This window comes from Nanorana parkeri, unplaced genomic scaffold, assembly GCF_000935625.1.
Source record: "Nanorana parkeri isolate BGI_ZX_2015 unplaced genomic scaffold, ASM93562v1 scaffold84, whole genome shotgun sequence".
NCBI classification, from domain to species: domain Eukaryota; kingdom Metazoa; phylum Chordata; class Amphibia; order Anura; family Dicroglossidae; genus Nanorana; species Nanorana parkeri.
This window is the reverse complement of record NW_017306352.1, coordinates 1,234,778-1,255,519: the sequence shown is the minus strand read 5'-3', so window position 1 is coordinate 1,255,519 and position 20,742 is coordinate 1,234,778. Positions and strand designations below refer to the sequence as shown.

The 20,742-nt window shown below is 40.0% G+C and overlaps 1 protein-coding gene across 1 annotated transcript; it reads left to right on the top strand.

Moving 5' to 3' along the window:
* The first annotated feature begins 14,939 nt into the window (after positions 1-14,939).
* Positions 14,940-19,102, top strand: GJD4 (gap junction protein delta 4). The gene is made up of 2 exons (XM_018552320.1): positions 14,940-15,003; positions 18,063-19,102. The coding sequence occupies exons 1-2, from the start codon at positions 14,940-14,942 to the stop codon at positions 19,100-19,102; spliced, it is 1,104 nt and encodes a 367-aa protein (XP_018407822.1).
* The last annotated feature ends 1,640 nt before the right edge of the window (positions 19,103-20,742 follow it).

The following is a 20,742-nucleotide window of genomic DNA, read 5'->3' as shown; positions in this document are numbered from 1 at the left end:
AAGCTGGTTGGATGACCAGTGAAATGTCAGGGAGATCCTGAACGCAGCTTGACCCATCAATTATTTCCATGGTGCTGGTGGCTGGCTCGCCTATACTATGGAAATGCATGAAGCTGTACGAAAATGTGACGGCAGCCCTGATGAAGCCAGAAGGCACCCCAGAGTGTAACGGCACCCTGGTTAGGAAAGGCTATTCTTGAATGCAAAATACGCAAAGTCATTTTGATCTCCCTGTGTGAGGTTTGCAGTATTTGACTTAACACATGCAAAGTGATGTGATTGTTTCCATTTCTCAGGAAAATGGGAATAATTAAAAGATCTTCCAACATACTAACAAGCAAAATAATTAGTTTCCTATCTGTCAGGAACTTGAAGAAGGAGCTTTGGAGCGTGAACAGCTTAACTTTTTTATGTTTTAAGTTAGCCACTATATGATATTCAGTTGCCATAAACTAATACAGTATGTATCTCTAATTTATAACCAGTAATGCATTTCCCCCAAAAAAACTACTGTTTTATTTATACCTAATTCAAAGCATAACTGTCTTTCTTTCAGCTTTATTAATGTGTAGCTTTTGCCCTTTCCTCTGCCATAATGCCAGACTTGACAAACATTTGTTGTAGGGGTGAAATATGAACTGTGAGCTGGAGCCTACAAGTGTATACACAGACACTCCATCTATTTCCACCACAGGCCACGGAGCATGCAGGAGCTTAGAGGATGACATGTAATGCTTCTGTGATGTAACACATTAGACCATCTCTGTCTGGAGTGACTGTCTATAATATTCTAGCCCCTGACATTGATGGGACTATAAACCTGAAACAAAATATAACTTAATGGTGATTGTACTTCATTACAGTATAGAGTTCATATGGGTGCCTTATAACTGCCCAGCTACAAAATAACATTGGCCTTTTTGTCATTTGTTTTGTTATCTATATATAGAGTTAGAATTTGATTTGCAGTTGACATGGCGGGCTAGTAAAAATGGAACTTATGTAGGCTGAGTTTTTTCCCCCCCAGAAATGTGTAATGTGCTTTTCTTCTTACCAGCCCACCCCTTAACACTCCACCAAACCTTGGTCCCCCACCTCCAAAACTCAATCTGCCTTCATCTTAATATCTCACACAAATCTCTTTCACTCCTTCCAGTGGCACAGAAACTGGGGTTGCAGCTATGACAGGACCCATAGGGAGGTTTCCATCCCCCATTTATTGTCTGGTAGCATATTATACTTATAGTTAGGCAGAGTGTGCTAAGTGGAGAAGTGCTGCAATATAAAGATCCACCACAGCAGAACCGCACAAAGCTAAGGGCTGGCATACATTTCTTCCCCTGTACTTGACCATGTGAACTGTGGTATTACAAAAGCAAGAGTAGGGAATGGAGGAGTAAATTTTAGTGTTCTTCGTACTGGCCCTCAGCTTCTCCTTATTAAATCACTTTCTTGCTTGGTACGCTAAGCCTAATTGTGTTATTCAGTGGGGCAGTAAAGGGGTACCTGGTTAAACTATTGCAATGGAACCCCATCTATATAGTTACACCCATGACTGCTCTAAATGATTATCCTTCTGCACTGTCATCCAAACCTCAATCACTCATCCTCTATAGTTGTCCACAAAATCTTGTCCACTTATCCTGCTCTCACTTCCTCCAAACCTCTGTCATTTGTCACTTGTTTTTACTAGGGATGTTCAGATACCAAGTACCGTACTCGGTACAAGTACAAGTACAGATACTTTTCCTGCTCCAAGACTAGACTATAGAAAAACTAAAAAGTTAGGAGGCAGCAGTCATTTTTAAGGAACATTGGCTGCGGGGCTCCTGGGATTTGTGCATCCCTGTTTTAATGTATGATTTGTTTGATATACTTTATATATATTAAGGATGCACCGATCATTTTTTCCAGACCAAGTACAAGTACTGATACTTGTCCCAGTACTCACAGATACCCATTACTGGTACTTTTTTGTTTAGTGTCATGTGACAGTTTTTCTAAAACAATACAGAGTAATGATTTCAGGATGGTGGTGGAGCGCCAGGGCCCAGTCGCAGCTGCAATCGCTGCAACCCTGGTAGTTCTCATGAAAATGCCAAGTATCGGCACTGGTTTCTGAACTGGTATCTGAACATCCCTAGTTTTTACATCACTAAAATTATTCGCTCCTCCATATCAATGATCCTTTTCTTCTCACTTGTCATCATCACTCATCATCGATCATCTTACCACCAAGTAAATTTCCCTTAGATGTTTAGACAAACATACTATAAACTTGCAGTTTAAAGGTAAATATCCAGTCCTTTAGTGATGATAATTACAGTATGCCTGTTTAAAATACACTCTAACCTTAACTGTGTACAATACCCTAGGAATCCTGTTTGCAGCCAGGGTTCCAAGCTTTCAGAACCACTAAGCTCAGAATGATCTAAAATACCATCATAAATACAACAAACATACATAAATAATCACAAACCTACAACACAACTATAGGCCTTAATAATTAAAGTTATTTAAAGCACTTTAGGGATAACTCCAGGTAGTGTATATATCTAATGTCCACATGGCTCTAAAGCTGGCAATACACTGCTTAGACTTTCGAAAGAACTTTCTATTACTTGATGGGGGTCAAATCAATGTTAGATTTAGACCATATTGATGAAAAACTCGAAGGAGCAGGATGGAAAAATTTTCTGAAATGAATGAAATTCTAACAGGGAATGTGTTCTTCATTTGGGAAACTCCATGCATTCCAAAATCAAACGTTAAAATCAAACGAAATTTCGATCGACATTCGTCAAGTGTCTTATGGTATTATTGGGTGACAAACAAAGATCTTTCGTACGAAAGTGCGTTCAGAAATCTACCAGTGTATGGCCAGCTTAAAAGTTCTTTAGCAGAAAAATACAATCATGCAGCATGTCTGTGTGGTTCTCCTTTCCTACTTTGCAGTCACTGTAGACAGCTCTGAGCCATACAAATTAAATCAGGCTTCAAAGACACAAATCTTTTCTATAGGCACTAGATGGTGCTGTGCATGTAGAAGGTATATGTTCTGAAGTGTCGTACAGCAAATACAACATATTGCAAATGTTGGGCTTTCAGGAACTTCATTTCGTAATTGATCTCCCAGACAGCAGTATCATACACATGCTGACACTAATTACTCTGTTTGCTTGGTTTGCCAGGGGAACACATTTGCATATCGATAATTTGGGCAAAAATCAGCTGCTATAAAAATTAGCATGTATTTGCATTAAAGTCATGCAAATTTATATTACTTTTTCAGTTTAATCTAGAGTTACTTAAAGTGTGCTAAAGTGGCCCCTTAAGAAATATTATTGCTTAGGATAATATTGTTTATAAAGTCACTTTACGCTTTAGGAGCTATTAAAATGACACTAAACTCAGGAGTTAAATCCTAAAAATACATTCAAGTACCTCAACTATTAACAAAAATGTATCTTATTTGTGTATCACTCGGCTGTAGATCGTCAAATCATCTCTGAATTGGTGCTGACACTGTCCTTCCTTCTGGAGGGGGGCTACCTTTGTTCCTCATGGTCCCTGTGTGTGTTATGAAGTAGTCAACGCTCCAAGCTCACTCCTGTGATGGACTACAATCTCTATACACATTAGTAAACTAAACATGAGATTGTAGTAAATCACAGGAGAGAGCTTGGAGCATTGAATACTTCATAACACACACAGGGACCATGGGGAACAATCTCAATACAAATTAGTAAACTAAACATGAGATTGTAGTCCATCACAGGAGTGAGCTTGGAGCATTGAATACTTCATAACACACACAGGGACCATGGGGAACAAAGGTAGCCACCCTCCAGAAGGAAGGAGAGTGTCAGCACCAATTCAGAGATGATTTGAGTATCTACAGCTGAGTGATACACAAATAAGATACATTTTTGTTAATAGTTAAGGCACTTGAGTGTATTTTTAAGATGTAACTCCTGAGTTCAGTGTCACTTTAAGGCCTGATGAAATATCATAGCAAAACATTTTCCAGCTTTTGCCCAGCACCACTTCTATCAACAGAACAAGGACCAGGATATCTGTTGGAGATATGATTCTTCTATCTTATCTGTTCAATGACAGCTATTGTGGGCAGGGAGAGTGGCAGTTCAAGGGCTAGAATTATCATGCAGAGCACTGCCACCCTGGCTTTTTCTCAGTATGGTCCCCACTGGGCACTGAAGGTGAACTGTCCTTCCTCCTGTCTCCCTATGTAACATATAAAATTACCAGAGATGGGAGGAAGGGGACACTGACTTTATTCTCAGAAGGGTGCCTGCACTGTGAAAAGGTTTGTAAAATAAGTGTATAGGGGGTTGGGGGAGAACCTCAGCAAAACAAAGCTGCTCCCTGTCCCTCGAGAGCCCTTCAACCACCCTCTCAACCTCTCAACCCTTTATGCCATTCACTTGGATGCATGGGCAGTCTTCCCCCACTGACACCACCGTCACTGGGATATTTGTTCCTCTCACTGATTCTGGGGCATTTTCATTGCTGGGGCATTTATGTTGACCAGTCATCTAACAGCACCTCCAATCTCAGAATTTCAGGCTCATTGACTGTCAAAAGTTTCCTGGTGTGTGAATCAGTCCCTTTATCCTTGGATACCTTATTTTTCTTTGATTATTTTTTAATTTTATTTTAACAGAGGCTACCACCTACACACTGCAACACATGAAACCTGTGTGATCAGACACGTAGACAGCTGCCAGAGCCCACAGGGACTTGAATTCCAGTACCAGCAGAAAAGATTTGCCTTTTCCAGCCCTGGTGAAGTAGCTATATCCACATATAGGTGTACTATGGGACACCAGTTACCTAGAAAAAGGGCAGAGTGAGAGCAGCACTGTAGCTCTTCAGCAAGTAGTTAACATAAGTGTTGCATTAAAGTGATAACTGTGTTCTCCTGAAAGGCATGCTGGGAGTATGAGTAGTGTGCAGATAAACAGCTGTAAAGCAGAAGAACGTAACCTACTGCAGAGCCTTACGGTAAAATCTAATCTCACAAGATAGTGTTCAACTGCATTTATAGCATGTCTCAACTTGACTTCACACTGACCAGTCCTATTTTTGGTTCCTTGTTTTATCTCATCTATTTCTGCTCCAAGGCTTGACAAAGAGGGTTACCCTCGAAACGCATAGCCACTATTGCCGCTAATTCAACCCACAGAGGTGCCTCGCCACACAGCACAGCTCGTTTAGACCCACGAGCCCCGACTGACACAGTGTGTTTGACCCTCCAGCGTTTGCGCCACACACCGCACAGATACACACTCCAGTGCGGTTTCCAATTGCCGGGCAAGATATCTCTCTCTCCCCTTCTCTCTCCAGTTACCGCGGCTCGGCCCGGCCAGCCATAGACGCGGACTGGGGATACCCTGGGGATACCCTGGACACTCTAATCCGATAGTATATTGACTACCATCGTCATCCTTATGTGAATGCAGGGACTCTGGATCCTCACCTGTGACAACACAACCGTAAGTCACACATTCACCACTTCTATCCTAACCATTTAGCCAGTCACAGCAGGCTGTGCAGCATTTACCTATTTATTTATTTATTCATGTCTCATCCCAGGTAGTTGCACTCTTCTTTGTACTGTTTTAATAAATGTATTTCTGCACTGAAGAATAGGAAGTTGGTGATCTGATCACCACCTAAGTACATATCTAGAAATCCATGTAAACTGCAGTTTGGCAATCCTAGTACTGTATACAATGGTAATGTTATCTCCACTAAGTATTGTGCCAACATTTTGTGAAAATGATAGAATGCATTGGCATCAATAAAGAAGGTGAAATTAAGGTGGTTCCTTGGCAAAAGAGGTTAGTGTCTGATTTTGAGTGCAGTGGTATGTAAACAATTGGCATATTGTACATTACTGTGCATGTGGTAACGCATTGCAATGGTGTGGATTGTCCCTTAATTATGTATATTCACACAAGTTTTGCCTTTTGCAGAAATTATGGGTAAATTAGTGCAGTGCTACCAAAGCCTAAGGGACAGCATACTACCAGTACCACAGGGGATTGCTAGAAAGATCCCATGCCACCAAAGGCAGATTGATGCCATGATATTGGAACAGAGTCTACAGCTAGGCAGTTATCAGTTGCTGGGTTTCTCGCTAGCTTAGGTCCCTGAGTCCTCAAAATTCTATAACTTCATTTGTATGTAAAGTTAGAGAGCACCCCTTCTCCCCAGCATCTAACAGATCTGACCTTATCTTACCAGCAGCACAACTGTACATGCCTTGTTTGTCAGTATATCTACAGCTGCACCCACCTATGGGCTGTGTTTGGCAGCAGCAGCCCCTAGTCACAAGATGGGCATAGCGAAAAAAAATATGAATGCATAATTCATTCTAGCAGATGGTTTATCTATAATGGTGATTGTTGAGATGTATGTTTCCCTAATTGCATCGCCAACTATCAAGGCTTGCCATGTATTTTCCCCTACCTTTTTGATGAATGAATTTGGGATACATTTGATAAAATCCTAATCTATAGACAGGGGAATAACAGAAAAACATGAAGTGCTTCAGATTCATTATTGCTTTTTAGGGAAGCCCCACACAGCCAATTTGTACTGGGCATGTAGCCTGGACAGATGAGGTTTTATGAGGTCACTATTAGATGAGAAGGAAAGCATTTAATAGGAAGAACCTGTTATATTGGCTTATTAAAAAAAAATGTTTCTTTCTGTGGTAATCACACCAATTATCGGAGTTTTATAGACCTCAGTTGCTGATTTTTATCTAGCTAAGATGCAACAACCTTGTCTATTCATTATCTGTTCAGATATCATTTGGCTGCCTCATGACAACATTTGTGTTTCTGTGTTGTATGGAATCATCATACAATATACCCATTCAGCACGGGTTGAATCTGTAAGATCTGGCTATAAACATGGAAAAAATTCTATTAAGTCTATTAAAGAACAGGCCAGCTGCTCCATAAGGTTCGATTAAGAGGCCTGACCTCATCATGTATGGCCAACTTTACAGTGAAATGTATTAATGTTCTAAAGCTGCTAACTTGAAAAATAAATCCTATAAACCACTGTCTGGTCACAGCTCAAATACTGACCAAGTGTTATCCTAGTAGGTTAATAATATCACCATTCTGAGCCCTGGGGAATTTCACATGCTAGAGCTGTATATTCCCCCATCTGGCTCATGTACATGAAACACTAGTGGAACAAAAATAATGTACAATAGTGCATGTATCCTACTTCTACAAATATAGTATACTGTAGGTGTGTGCATGGTCAGTGATCCAGAAACCAGTGAGCTAATAAGGGTAATTCAATTATTGTACTTTAAGATTGTGAGCCCCCAAACTCACGCAGTGGTCTGGAAAAATACATATTTGTTATTCCCAGCATGAACTCTATCTCAGTACTGCATGGTTGATTTTATAGCAGATAAAGCCACAAAATGTAGATTCTTGCAGAGCCTACAGGGGGCATATTTTTTAGTAACTCTGTGCAGGTTTGTATTGTTCATCCAAAAATAAAGTTGGTGAAAGCAACAGAGGTGCCAGCGACTCTACAAAGAGCAAATGTGTGTTACATTCACGTTTCTTAAAATGTTATTCTTGAATGAGAGGAATATTCTAGGATGTATTCTTATAATTATTAATTTCACTTTAAAATCAGCATTTTATAATCCTGCCTTAGTGTGTTATCATGGAAGGTCTCTCAGTTGTCCCTTTCCTTAGACCTCCCATAAGCAAATGCCACCCATATAAACAATGGAATGGAAAGCCGTCTAGCAAATGTAACAAATGCTCATCATACCGTCAGAATTAGCTACGCAAACAACCTAGCTTTTCTCCTTTGAATGATTCAGCTTCTGGTTTTAGCCCTGACTTTCCATCACATTTATGAGCCTCCAGAGAGTCTGAATTAAGAAACAGAAGAATGGGAGGTGAGCTGGGCCAGGGGCAGTCTGAAACCAATACAGCAAAGCTGACAAATAACAACTGATAGCGCGAAAACAGTGAGAGATGTTCATGCCAACGTGAGATAAAAAGGTAGAGGAGACACAAAACAGTTACATGGTGAGACATAAATAGAATATCTGCAAAAAGTTAAGATATTACAGACAGAGTTCTATGAATGCGATATTTAACTGCGCTTGCATTTTTGGGTAAATATTACCCTGCGAAGGCGGAGTGCAGGAGAGGCATGCACCATCCTTTATTTAAAATTATTAATTAGTATGTTTTTTATGCAATGCCCCACCTCCTGTTAGTTCCACCATTTATACATGGCAGTGTTGAAGAGGTCAGATTAGCTTAGATGTCACAGTGATTTGGAAGTACTGAATGATAGCTGAGCCTGACTCCCTCAACCTGTCCTCATGGCTTGGTGGCACTCAGAACTGGCATAGCTCTTGAAGGAAATGTCTCAGAATCTTCAAGAACAGGTCGGAAATGGTGCATACAGACTTCTCTGATGAAAAGTTTCTTATAAGTATAAAATTTCAAAATCCGCTAATGTCCCCTACTTGCTTCATTCAGAGCTTGATGCCAATTAAGTTTTTAACGATTAGTGCAATTCAATCTGACGTTCCAACTTTGGATGGTTCTCTCTGGCTTCTATCAAAAACTTAATTGGAAAGAACTCTAAATCTGAGTTCCCAGCTCTGCCCATCTATAGTAGCCATAACATGGTTGTCTCCGCAAGCAAAGAAATCTCAGTGCAGAACGTTCTAAGAAGTGTTTGATTCATTCCATCATAGTGCAGTCATAACTGAAGTTTTAAATGGATGTAGCTTTTAAAGCCCATTGAAGGCACATAAATAGAAGTTCAGTCATATATACAGTGGCGTCACAAGGGAGGTGTGGGGGGTGCGGCCCGCACCCGGGTGACACCATTGGAGGGGTGACACCAAAATGACTTACAGTCATTTTGGTGTCACCCCCCTCTTGAAAAGTCGGGCGCTCGGTCATGGACGACTCGGCGGGGTGACACTCGGACACCGCTCCGGGTGTCACCCAGCCCCGGGACGCCACTGCATATATATCCTGTATATTGTATCAGCAATCCCCATGTTTGTAGTTTTACCTCTACTTTCTGTTATAGCAGTTACATGGTCTACACATGACTGTGCAGTCTAATAGGCACCTAAACTAGACCACCCACTGCACTTTGTGACCTAACAGACCTGGTCAGTCATGTCCCCTGTCTTTCTCAGTAATACAAGTCAGTGTGAGGACACTTGTGATAAGGGGTGTAAATGTTACTTATCTATGCCAGCATAGACCACTGGCAAAGGAGGGCAGAAAACATATTTTTATAAATAGGAAAAAGCTATAAGTTGGCATTTGCAAAGGAAAAACAGTTAAAATAATAACATGTAGTGGTACATGACTTAAAGGAGAACTATGAGGTCAGTGCTTTTCACTCATCCTCATAGTTCTAGCCGACCTGTGACAATGAAACTGTCACAGGTCAGCTCAGTAGATCGGGAAGTGAGCGAACACATAACGGCGTTTGATAACCTCTCGATCCTGTCATGGCTCTCTGCCGTGACAGGGGAGGGACTGGATTCCCCCCTCCCCGCTCCAATCCTCGGGCGCTGGCTGGCAGAACGGACGGAAGAGGGGGCGGGTACAGCTGGCTCTGCCTCTAGATAGGTATAGCCAGCTGTCACTCATGCAGCTGGGCGGATCCAGACATAATTGTCGGGATCCGCTTCAGCGTCTCAGTATACCGCGAGCTGTGGCTCACGGTATACTGCGGCGTCTCAGTATGCTGCGAGCTGTAGCTCGCGGTATACTGAGCTTAGGGTGACGGGAGGATGCTAGTTTGTGTCTTCCCGTTACCCTAAGGAGAACTATGGGGAAAAGCCCTAACCCCATAGTTCTCCTTTAAGACTTACATAGTTTTATTCTGTAGCAATAAAAAGGAATATGATTTATTGCTATTCTCACCACTGAGAAAAACACTAGGAATTGCCAATCAGTTGTAGCTTAGAGGTGTTTGATGGCTGTATTAAAATAGCTGATTGGGAAAGTAACAGGGACATGCGTTGAGGTCAGTGGCAGGTGATGGATTAGATCTCCTGTTCTATTTTTCTTTTTTTATTATCTTTTTATTGAAAATTTATATAATACAAAACAAGAGAAGAAAAGATAAAAAAAAAACACATATGCAATACATAGTGCGATTTGCCACGGAAGCTAACAAGTTGACAACAAGCGCTGTATGGGAAATGGAATATTGATACTTGTCATCTGGAAGACTAATGTTAAGTTTTTAATGCTTTTTGGGAACTCTGTTAGGGCTTGTTCACACCAAATGCAGACCAGATCTGCATAGGTTTCTGCACACACAGTGCAGTGTGTTATACCACATTTTTTTGCCTCGTTTTTGATGCGTTCCGGGCTGTTTTTGGTTTAAAAAAAAGAAGTTTAAAATGGGCTTTCAGTGCGTGCTAAGGCGTTTGCATGCGTTTTTGATGCGTTTGCATGCGTTCCAGAGCGTTCCGGAGCAGGTAAAATAGGGCTTGCTGCAGTTTTTTTTACATGCTCTGGAACTGAGCGCTGCGGTGTGAACTAGAGCCCAAAATATCATTGGAATACATTGGACGCAGTTTTGATCCGGTCTGTAACTGCTCTGCTCCTGGAACGCGCTTGGTGTGAACAAGCCCTTAGTCCCTGTTCACACTGTAACAAATTCTGAACGCGTGTCAAATGTGCACAAAAGTGTGCGCTTTGACATGTGTTCACTAAACGTGCACAAACGCGGAAAGTGCTTGCGGTGCCATTACTAGTTAATGGCACCCCAAATGCGGCAGAGCATACATAGTGTGTTCCTATGCGTTCAAGTGCGTGAGAACATACACAAGCGCGTGTGGGGGGAAAATGCGGAACACGTCGCAAAATTTGCTGCATGCACTACTTCCCTGCATTTGGTGCGCGTCCAGGAGCCAACTCAAATCAATGAGGACATTTGCAAAACACACACAAGGGTGCCAACTGTCAAACTCTAATCTGCACTGATAAATAAAAAAGGTTTTCATTATCTGCTATGGATAACATCATCTCTTTTCTCCGATCTCTGATTCTCCTTTTTACATCTTTACTTTGTTATTAAAATGTATTTCTTTCCTTTAATTGTTAGATCAGATTTTTCTACACGATCGATTAGATTCCTTTAGCTTTTTTTTGTTTTCTGGAACTCCAGGAATGTGATCAGAGCTTCTGGGAAGATACACAGTAAATGTGACACATTCCTCGCAGATTATGTGCAAAATGTCCCAAACAGGTGCATGGTGTTACACAGCAAGAAAGGATGGAAGTGCATTCTTTTCTATTAGTGGAATGGCCGTAGAGCTAAAATTGTCAGGAGATCGTATATTAGGTTTACGTCAGCTTAATCTCTCACTGAAACAGAATAATGCCGACCCTGGGGGAAGAATTCAGACATTGTTTCAATTTTTATTGTATCATTGTGGTTAGTTCTTTTTCAATAGAGATTTGGCAAAGTAGTTAATAATTACAGTTCTCATTTATTGATGTTTCTTCGCTTGCTTATGTAAATTGAATTATTTTTTTATTGTTCCATATAAAGAAAATATGTCATTAGGGAAACATAGATCCTGCTATTGCTGATCTTCTTCTGAAGATGCCAGCTGCCTGGCTGTCATGCTGACCTTCTAGCTTCAATACATAGGGGTTAATTTGCCAAAGGCAAATAGGCTCACTGTATCCTTTGCAAGTGAATTTGCACAAGGGAGGGGAAGGTTCCCTTAGCTTAGTGAATATGGTCAACTTCATTTTGTAAGCTCCTCAAGGGCAGGGACTGGTGTGAATGTGCAACTATGTAGAGCGCTGCATACATTGTAGGCACTATATAATTACCAGTAATAGATTACATAAATAAATACCTAATCATATTGTATGGGAAATATAAAATAAAAACAAAAACAGTATTTTTACTTGCAAATGATTGGATAATGAAGATCAGCAAAGGTTCGTCTCATTCACTAAACTAAGGGAAACTTCCCCTACAAAGTGTGGATTCTCATGCAAAGTGAGAAGCCTATTTGCCTTTAGTAAATCAATCCCAATAAGTCACGGATCTGCAGCAAATATTTAGTATGTAGGACTTCTGACATTAATTATACTTTCTTGATTTGCATACATTATTATTATAATTATTATTCTTCAGGATTTATATAGCACAGTTTGCGCAGCGTTTTACAATATAAGGAAGACATTACAATTACAATACATTTCAAGACAAGATGGTAAGGAGGACATGCTCCATGTCAATGACTTCAAGTCCAAGTATCGAAGCCTGAGGATAGCCAGATAGCTAGCATTTAGCAGCACTCACCAAGACTCATTGCCATTGAATAACAGTTTCTCATATACCTACAATCACCAAGTCATAAAAAGATCAAATGGTTTACAAACTATTTATAAACTTTAAGTTTTTTTAAACATGATTGTTATGCTCCAGAATTTTCTACAATTGTATATTCCATGTTAATTAAAATCTTGCTTTAGATTGTATGAAAAGACATTTGCACCCTTAGGCCCCTTTCACATGCTTGGGTTTTATGTTGCGTGTTGACATGTATTGTAGAAAGGTGTGAAGCCGACCTCGAAGTGAATTTGCCCATGCAGGACAAAGCAACGGGTTCACTGTAATGCCAACCCCTGCAGCTGCTTGTACCTACCTTGCTGCCATTGGTCCATTGCATCTCTATTCACCTGTGGGAGGGAGGAGAAAAAGCCGTGTGTAAGTCAGGAAAGATCATCAGCACTCAACTCATCTGAGTATAGTGTCACTTGAATATTGAAGCTCGTCACTTGAAAAAGTGCATGAGCTTCTTTTGGGGCAGAGTTGTGCGTTTTGGCCCCAATAGACTTTAACAAGAGTTCCTGAAAAATGCACTGTCTAGTGGCAATGAAGTTGTGGGAATGGCACTCGCCTAGCTTTATGCTGGACGGAAGGTTTATACATCAGAACTTATGTGTACCTCAGGGGGCGTTAGAACTGGTTACAGAGGTACTTTATGGCTTCCATCTCCTGCACAGCAGAACACAACTGGGCTGGAAGGCCTGAGCTGGGACTGGACAGCACTCATGAACCAATCATGGCCCCGTTGCTTACAAAAAATATGCTTACAGGAGGAGAATACACAGGAATGACCTTATCAGTGTTCTCCTGCTTCTTCATTGTCCAATCACAAGATAGGCTGGGCTGAACCAGAATGCATTGCCTAATCTGCAGAGAGGTCTAGGACCTGGCTGTGCTGTCTGGCATGGCTGCCTATATCACAAGACTGGCAGAGAAGACTGGAAGTGCAAATCACATGTGAAAGAGTTCACGTGTATGTATTTCACCTGTGTGTTCATCCTTGGGAAAATGTTTATATACAGTTAATATGTACAGTCTATAATGGTGCACATCATGGACTGATTCATATAAAGTGACCCATTTAAAGATATAACAACATTTATGAAGGTGTACATTCTCTACTTTAAAGCAGTATAAAAACACAAGATTAGCAAACTGAATCTTACAGAGAGATGTCAGACTATCAATTAGTCAGTGATATAAATAAGCAGCAACAACGAATGCAAAAAAACAAACCTGAGTCTCCCTGTTTACTATAAAGTAAGTCTTAAGTCATGTCAGATATGCTTCTCCAAACATCTGATGGGCTAGCCTGCAGCTTCTTGTCAAATTATTACGTGCTATATTTTTTTGAAGTGAGAATGCTGAAGGAGCCTGCAGTGGGTTGAAAATTATATTTGGCTAGTATGTGCACAGCTTCAGCGACTGGTGTAGCTAGAACACAAACTTACCAGCAACAAGGTAGTAGGTGGCCAGGTATCTGTGAGAGATGTGCTGGCCGGGAGACTTGCACTATGTCCTCTATATACAACCCAGAACTACTTCTTGATTTAAGTTTGCCTAAAAGCTCATCAAAAACCCCCAAATATTCCAGTAATGGGACATGCCAGGTCCCAGATCTGTTTTTCTTTTTTGCTCAGTGGGGTGGAATGTTATGGTCTGCAGTGTCCATGCCGCTTCCTGTTTGCATGAATGCTGCCCATTGACTGTTTGAAGGATCCACAATATAGTCTTCACACAGGGTCCTGAAGCCTTCAGGATCAACGACACATAAAGAGCAGACTCAAGACTGGTCTGCTGGATCAATAAGAAGAAATAATACCATCTTTAGATCACCAGTTTTCAGTACTAGTAAAGGCATCAAGCCTCGAGATCATGTGGCAGAGAACTCAGGTAGGTTTTTGTGGGTTTTTTAGGATTTTTCTGTGGACAAATGGGACTTAGTTTTTTTTAATTGATACCAATAGATCCAATTAAAACACACAATTTTCTACAATGTGTACAATTTACATATTATTTTATAATATGTAATATACAGTATATGTTACAATTTATATAAATTACATTGTATTTGTTTGCATTTCTTGGAATTAAATGTAATATGAAAATTGTTAGCTTCTAATGCAGAAAATTTTTTAGGAAGTGAAACTCCCATACTGATCAAAGTGGAAGACTCTCTCAGCACGGTGTCTGATATGTACCCCGTGGGGAATTTATAGACGTGTGTCATTCCTTGTTGTGATCTCTTTTTCCGACAAATATTTCAGCAATTTTCAGATACTGGAATGCTCTCGGTGGTAAGAATAGCCACAATGACTGGGATGACTTGGGTTGTCTTTTGTCCTGCAGCAGATGTCAAAAGCCTCAGAGGTAAGAGGTACAGGCACAGCTCGTTTGTCCCTTACATCCACAACAGTTTACATTTTTACTGAGTGGTGACAATATTTTACGGAATATAACTTTTGCGCCTATTTTTTTTTACTCTTAGCCGTTTGCAGGAGATTGCATCCACATATGTGACAATGGAAATTTTTGACTCGCTGGGATATGTGATCATCACTTTCAGCTATAATGTTACTGTAACCGGTATGTATGCCAAAATATGAAATGATTGTTATTTCTCATTTCTTCATATATATTTTTTAATTGAAATGCTAGAATGGAATTTATGATTGCAACAGGGAATCTCCAAGCAACTGAATATATACTGGCATTTGGAAGTTATGCTTTGTGCTTGCAATTTTCATTGCTTGAGTCATTTTGAGTACACTGCAGTTTACTTTACACCTTTGTAAGTTCCTATTAAATGGAACCTGTCGCTAAAGACGGCTCTTGGACATGCAACACACTAATAAAATAAAAATAGTTCCACTGTCCACAATTCCATTTTCTATATCCCAATTAATACCACAATGTGATAATAAATTTACTCTGGTCTTGGCTATTCTGAATACTTATTGTCAGTGCCCAGACACATAACTGAGTGAAGAAGAGCTCATCACATTAGCAGCTTTCTGTTAGAAATTTGTTGGAAGAGGTTTGTCTACGATACGTGTTGAGTGTTGGTTATATTTTGTCACTGACCCTTTTCTCTCTGGGATTCTATTCTTCAATTTGGTGATGCAAAAAGTGTGTATACTTCACTCTTCACATATGGCATTATGCGCATCCTATTATACATCAAGGGACCTTTCTTAAGTCTACTATTATGATTATAATTCCTTTCCACCACTCAATATAGGTCTGCTATATAGAAATATTCTAACTTTGGGTATGAGTTCTTATACTTATGGGTTACTCATATTTTTATTTTTAAATGTTTTTTATTTTTGTAATGTATCTATTACTGGACACATTTTGATTTTACTTATGGATCTATTGTTGTATGATGATCAGAGTAGTTTTGATTTATTTACTATTTTATCTATATGAAATATTGTATAATAATGTATTTTGCTATGAACTCTTGGGTGATGGTATCTTACTTACGTAGGTTTTGAGATATTGGGTTGGGTTAATTTGCTTTTATATCACTGATTAAATTAACAGAGAATGTTTATGTATCCCAGGCTCTACCCCATAAGGCATTATTTATCCCCATGGGGATTATATGTAACATTTTGGATTTCTCTATACACTTTGTTTTAGTGTCTCTGTCATTCTTTGGTCTGTGTAGGGTTATTCTTTCAGTGTTTTGTAGTAGTTATAAATCTTTAGTCAGCACCAGGAGTGGTGCCTGGCTATTGTGTAACCAAGGGTATTTAAATAAAAGATGCTGAAACAAGTAACTTACTATTTCTGTCTTAGAGTTACAGTACTAGCTCTGGTTACATTTTGAAATATGATCTTCAGTGTCAAGGCATAGAGGTCTCTCTTAACCCCTTCTAATACTTAACCTTACCCTTACCTGGACCCTTCACATCTTCACACGTAAATTATATGCTGCTGTCAGTGAAGCTGGGGAGGATTTTGCTTTACTTTCTGTCATGGGGATATAACAGGAAGTAAGAGGAAGTCTCTACGACAGGGGGAAAAAAATCCAATTTTAGACAGTTGTCATCGCAACAAGTGTCCCCATTTAAAGAGTTCCTTTATTCTTTTGTGCAGGTGACAACTGTAACATATTGAATCCCACAGACACAGACAACAATAAAACTGTGACAGGGGTTCCAACCCTTCCCCACTCTTTTAAAATCTAAAAAAAATGGGTATTAGATTAGTCAAATCTAATCCTATAATGCACTATAATCCCTATTGCAACAGTTAACTGCTAAACAACAGTAACCTACCCAACATTAACCGTTCTACTACTAGCTACCACCGTTCTGCAAGGGTTAAGTGCTTGCTGGTGTCCAGGGGGTAAAATAACAAAGATATACTCACCCGAAGCTCCGAGTCGGCCAGCTGTCATAGTGCTCCCTCCAGCCTGTCTCCCCCTCCCTGCAGCATTGTAATCTTCCTTCCCGTCCTCACTTCTATACACTCTGTACAGACGTGATGATTTACATAACCTTAGACCACTGCAGAGGAGGGGGAGAGATGTGGGCATGACCGGTCTAAGAAGAAGCTTTGGGTGAGTCTAACTTTGATTTGTTTTAATCTAGACACAAACAAGCAGTTAACTCTCTGCTCATCACTGCATTCCATGCACATTTACCTGTGTTTTGTCTCTTTAAAATGTTGCAAGTGCAGAAAAATACCTGTTGATCTGCCAGATATTAAGTGAGCCTCCAATGTCCTCTGCACTCTGCTGTACTGAAGTAGCAAGTAGTGTTATAGGCCCTGCCCACTTCTGCTATTGGACTACAAAGCACCTTCCCCTCTTCTCATCCCAATAACATATAGGGGATGAGGGTGGGTTTTTTTTGTTTTCCAAGGAGAAAAAAATAACTTTTGTTTTTAAATGCATGTGTGTACTACATTTCTTTTTTTTAATTATGCCCAGACATACTTTAAATTTTGTCTCAAGTGGTCATTCATAGATACATCTTCTTTTAGGAAATGCTGGGTGGTTGGAGGATAGAAAAGGCAGCACCCTTATAACTTGCTACAAATTCTAAATCTCTGTAGTAGATGAGATTGAGGAAATGCTTTACCCTGCCTTGAGCAGACATATCACATCATTTAGACTGTGCAATGCAGGATAAAACAACAGGCTGACTTTACTCCCTCTCCCCAGCAACACATAACCACCTGCCCTTACTGCTCGACACTCCATAATGGCTGCCAGGAGAAGTTGCCCGGTGCTTAGTGATTAGCCCAACGCTATCACATGGAATGGGTGACATGCTCCTCCATTCCTGGAAGCATTGGGTATTTTCCCCGCTCCTGACAACTGTATGGAGCAGCAGTGGAACAAATAAAAGATGAGTATGAGTTCCTAGTGAGGGGGCAAAGCACAAGTTTGGCTTTTGAGCTGAACTTCACTGTAAATTTTAGATGTGTAGTCCCAATCTTGCTGAATTCCTTTTTCACCAAACATGTTTGAAATTGCTTGTGTTAAATTGTTTTCTTTTATTTTCTAATTTGCACACATAAAATCAATCTATATTCCCCTCAGAAACATATTCTGAATGAGGATCAATGCTGCCATTGCTGTCATACAATGTTGGGTCACTAATGCGCAGGCTTTTCTTATATTTCAGGGAAGATCTGGTTGACGTTAATGATCCTCCTCAGACTAGCTATGGTTGTCCTTGCTGGTTACCCGCTCTACCAGGATGAACAGGAACGCTTTATCTGCAATACATTGCAGCCTGGGTGCTCCAATGTGTGTTATGATATCTTCTCCCCAATGTCCCACATGCGATACTGGCTGATTCAGACTCTGATGATCTTTATACCCTACGCCTTGTATAGCGTCCATGTCATACACAAAGTTCTGGCTTATATGGCCAATGCAAATGACCATTGCAGAAAAAGTACCTCCTCCACTTATCATGGAGTGGGCTTACAAATGGAAATACTTGATTTTTCTTGGGCTTATCTTGTTCATGTCCTGCTAAGGATTTGTCTAGAGGTTGGCTTTGGTGTTGGTCAGTATTTTCTTTATGGAATTTTTGTTCCAAGCAGATTCAGCTGTTCGCAGTCTCCCTGCACCAGCAACGTTGACTGCTACATCTCAAGACCCACTGAAAAGTCGCTTGTGATGATCTTTGTCTGGGGAACTGGAATCATCTCTCTGATTCTGAGCTTGATGGATCTAACTGGAGTCTGTCACCGAAGACGAAGATCAGAGAAGCTTAAACGACAGCTTCTTCTCCTGGAAAATGATTCTCTAAAAGGGGCTTGTTGCTCAGACACTCCTCCACATACAAAGTTAGCTGTCACACCAGATCAGATGACTATGTATCCTGACTGTCCTTCACACAGCCTAGAGAAAAAGGAGGAACAAATTAAAGGTGATTCTCATTCTCTGCCATCATTTGAAGGTGAAACAGCTTCTTTCCAAACTGACAATTCTCACCAGGACATGGGAAAGTCCAATGTAAATTCCAACAGCAACAAAACCTGTTCGTGGCAAGTAACTATGTCTGGAAATAACACACTAGGGAATGAACATCAACTGCTCACCCACCGGCAACCAAAGTCCAAAAAGGAGATTTGTACTGCAGCTAGTATGGCGGATTCACCTCAACTAGAAAAAAATGTTAGTTCAAAAAACAAAAAATCGGAGTGGGTCTAAAATAGGTAATGGCCATGTTAAAGTTTCTATAAGTGTTATCTCCATTGCATCACAGAACATAAAAGGCAGGATATTTCGGTGATGTACATCAGAACAGGTATCATACCAACTGTAATGCTGCTCAGCTTTCCAGATGGTGATATTATAGTCAGTGGTAAAATCTAACCACTATGACCTTGGTCCAAGACGTCTCATTTTAGTGTCTTAGGTTGATTCATGGCATAGCTGAGGGTGGCTAGGAATTAAAGTGCAACAGCTAACTGCTAAAGACTAGATAAGTACTTATTTATAGTATTTGCTAATAGGTTTTAACTTTTTAGTGATGCCTACAGCAGTGGCCATTGAATTTTAACATTTTAAACAAAGGCATGTTTTTTTCTTTTACACACAGCTATTTAATTTACTATTGCCATAGTGTGTTTATCTCTTCTTTTTCTAATAAATGCTGTATAAATGTATTTTTTCTTTCTATCTTTTGCAATCTTAAACTGGCAACAAACATTTTTTGTTAGGTATTCCAATACTCTGCTACAGTTGTTGACGTATTTCATGGTTTGAAATGCTTATTTTCACATATGCCCAGGAATTTAATACAATAATGCAGAGCATTATGCAAACCTTGTACAAAAATAATTGAAGATAATCATTAGACATGTGAGATTCGTTTCGGAAAGATTCATTATTCGGACGAATTTTTGGAAATTTGGAGATTCGGATATATGCAAATTTCCGAATGACAGAAATGGCGAATGCAAACAAATCCAAATTTGCGAGACCTAAATTCGTTAGCTAACGAATTCCGTTTGAATCCAGAAAAACAAATTGACTTTTGGACCCGAATCCCAAAAAACAAAATAACGCAAAATCTGGATGAAAACGAAACAAATGTTTTGCCGGTGCACATGTCTAATAATCATACTCAATTATTAATAAAAGCTCAAAGGAAGCTAAATGTTTTCATTAAAAAAAAATCTGTAGATAATCAATAACTAGTGAAAAGAAAGCGCATTGTCAAGCTGGACTTCATTCTTTCCCCTCTCTGAACTACATTTCCCATATATTCTTTTACAGAGTCATCTAGAGTCAGAGTTCTTGTAATATAATCAATGGATTAACCTGAGCAGAATATAGAGATTTCACTTCAGACAGAGGAAACTGGAAACTCATTGCACAGCAATGCCTTGGTGTCACCAGGAGAAGAAGGAAGGCGGAGTCTTCTCAACAGATTACAGGCAGCAATAAAAACTTGAGAGAGGCTATAAACATTCTATCCCAGGCTAAAGAGTGCACAAGTGTTATGTAGCCCAACAATTATAATAAAATTAATAATAATAATCATCATCAACACTTTAAAGTTGTAATGTATTACAATGTGAATTTTTTTGTAATGTTTGGACATTTCTTTTTTTAGTTTTTCAATGATGGTTTCAGTTAGGCCCCTTTCACACGGGCTGATCAGGAGGAGAACCATGCACGGATCCTCTCCTGATCTCAGCAGTACGGAGTGGATGTTACCGCTGTGACATCCGTGTCCGTACATTTGTCGGTCTATGGGGAATCTGATGTAAACGGACATGTGTTACCCCCAGATTGGCACGTCCAGTCCGGCGAAACAAATCTCTGATTCGTCTGTTTCTCCG

Excerpts from the sequence above, each read along its gene's own strand:
- GJD4 (XM_018552320.1), top strand. The coding sequence starts at position 14,940 with ATGGAAATTTTTGACTCGCTGGGATATGTGATCATCACTTTCAGCTAT. Across the intron at positions 15,004-18,062 it reads CTATAATGTTACTGTAACCG|GGAAGATCTGGTTGACGTTA; the intron begins GTATGTATGCCA and ends CTTATATTTCAG.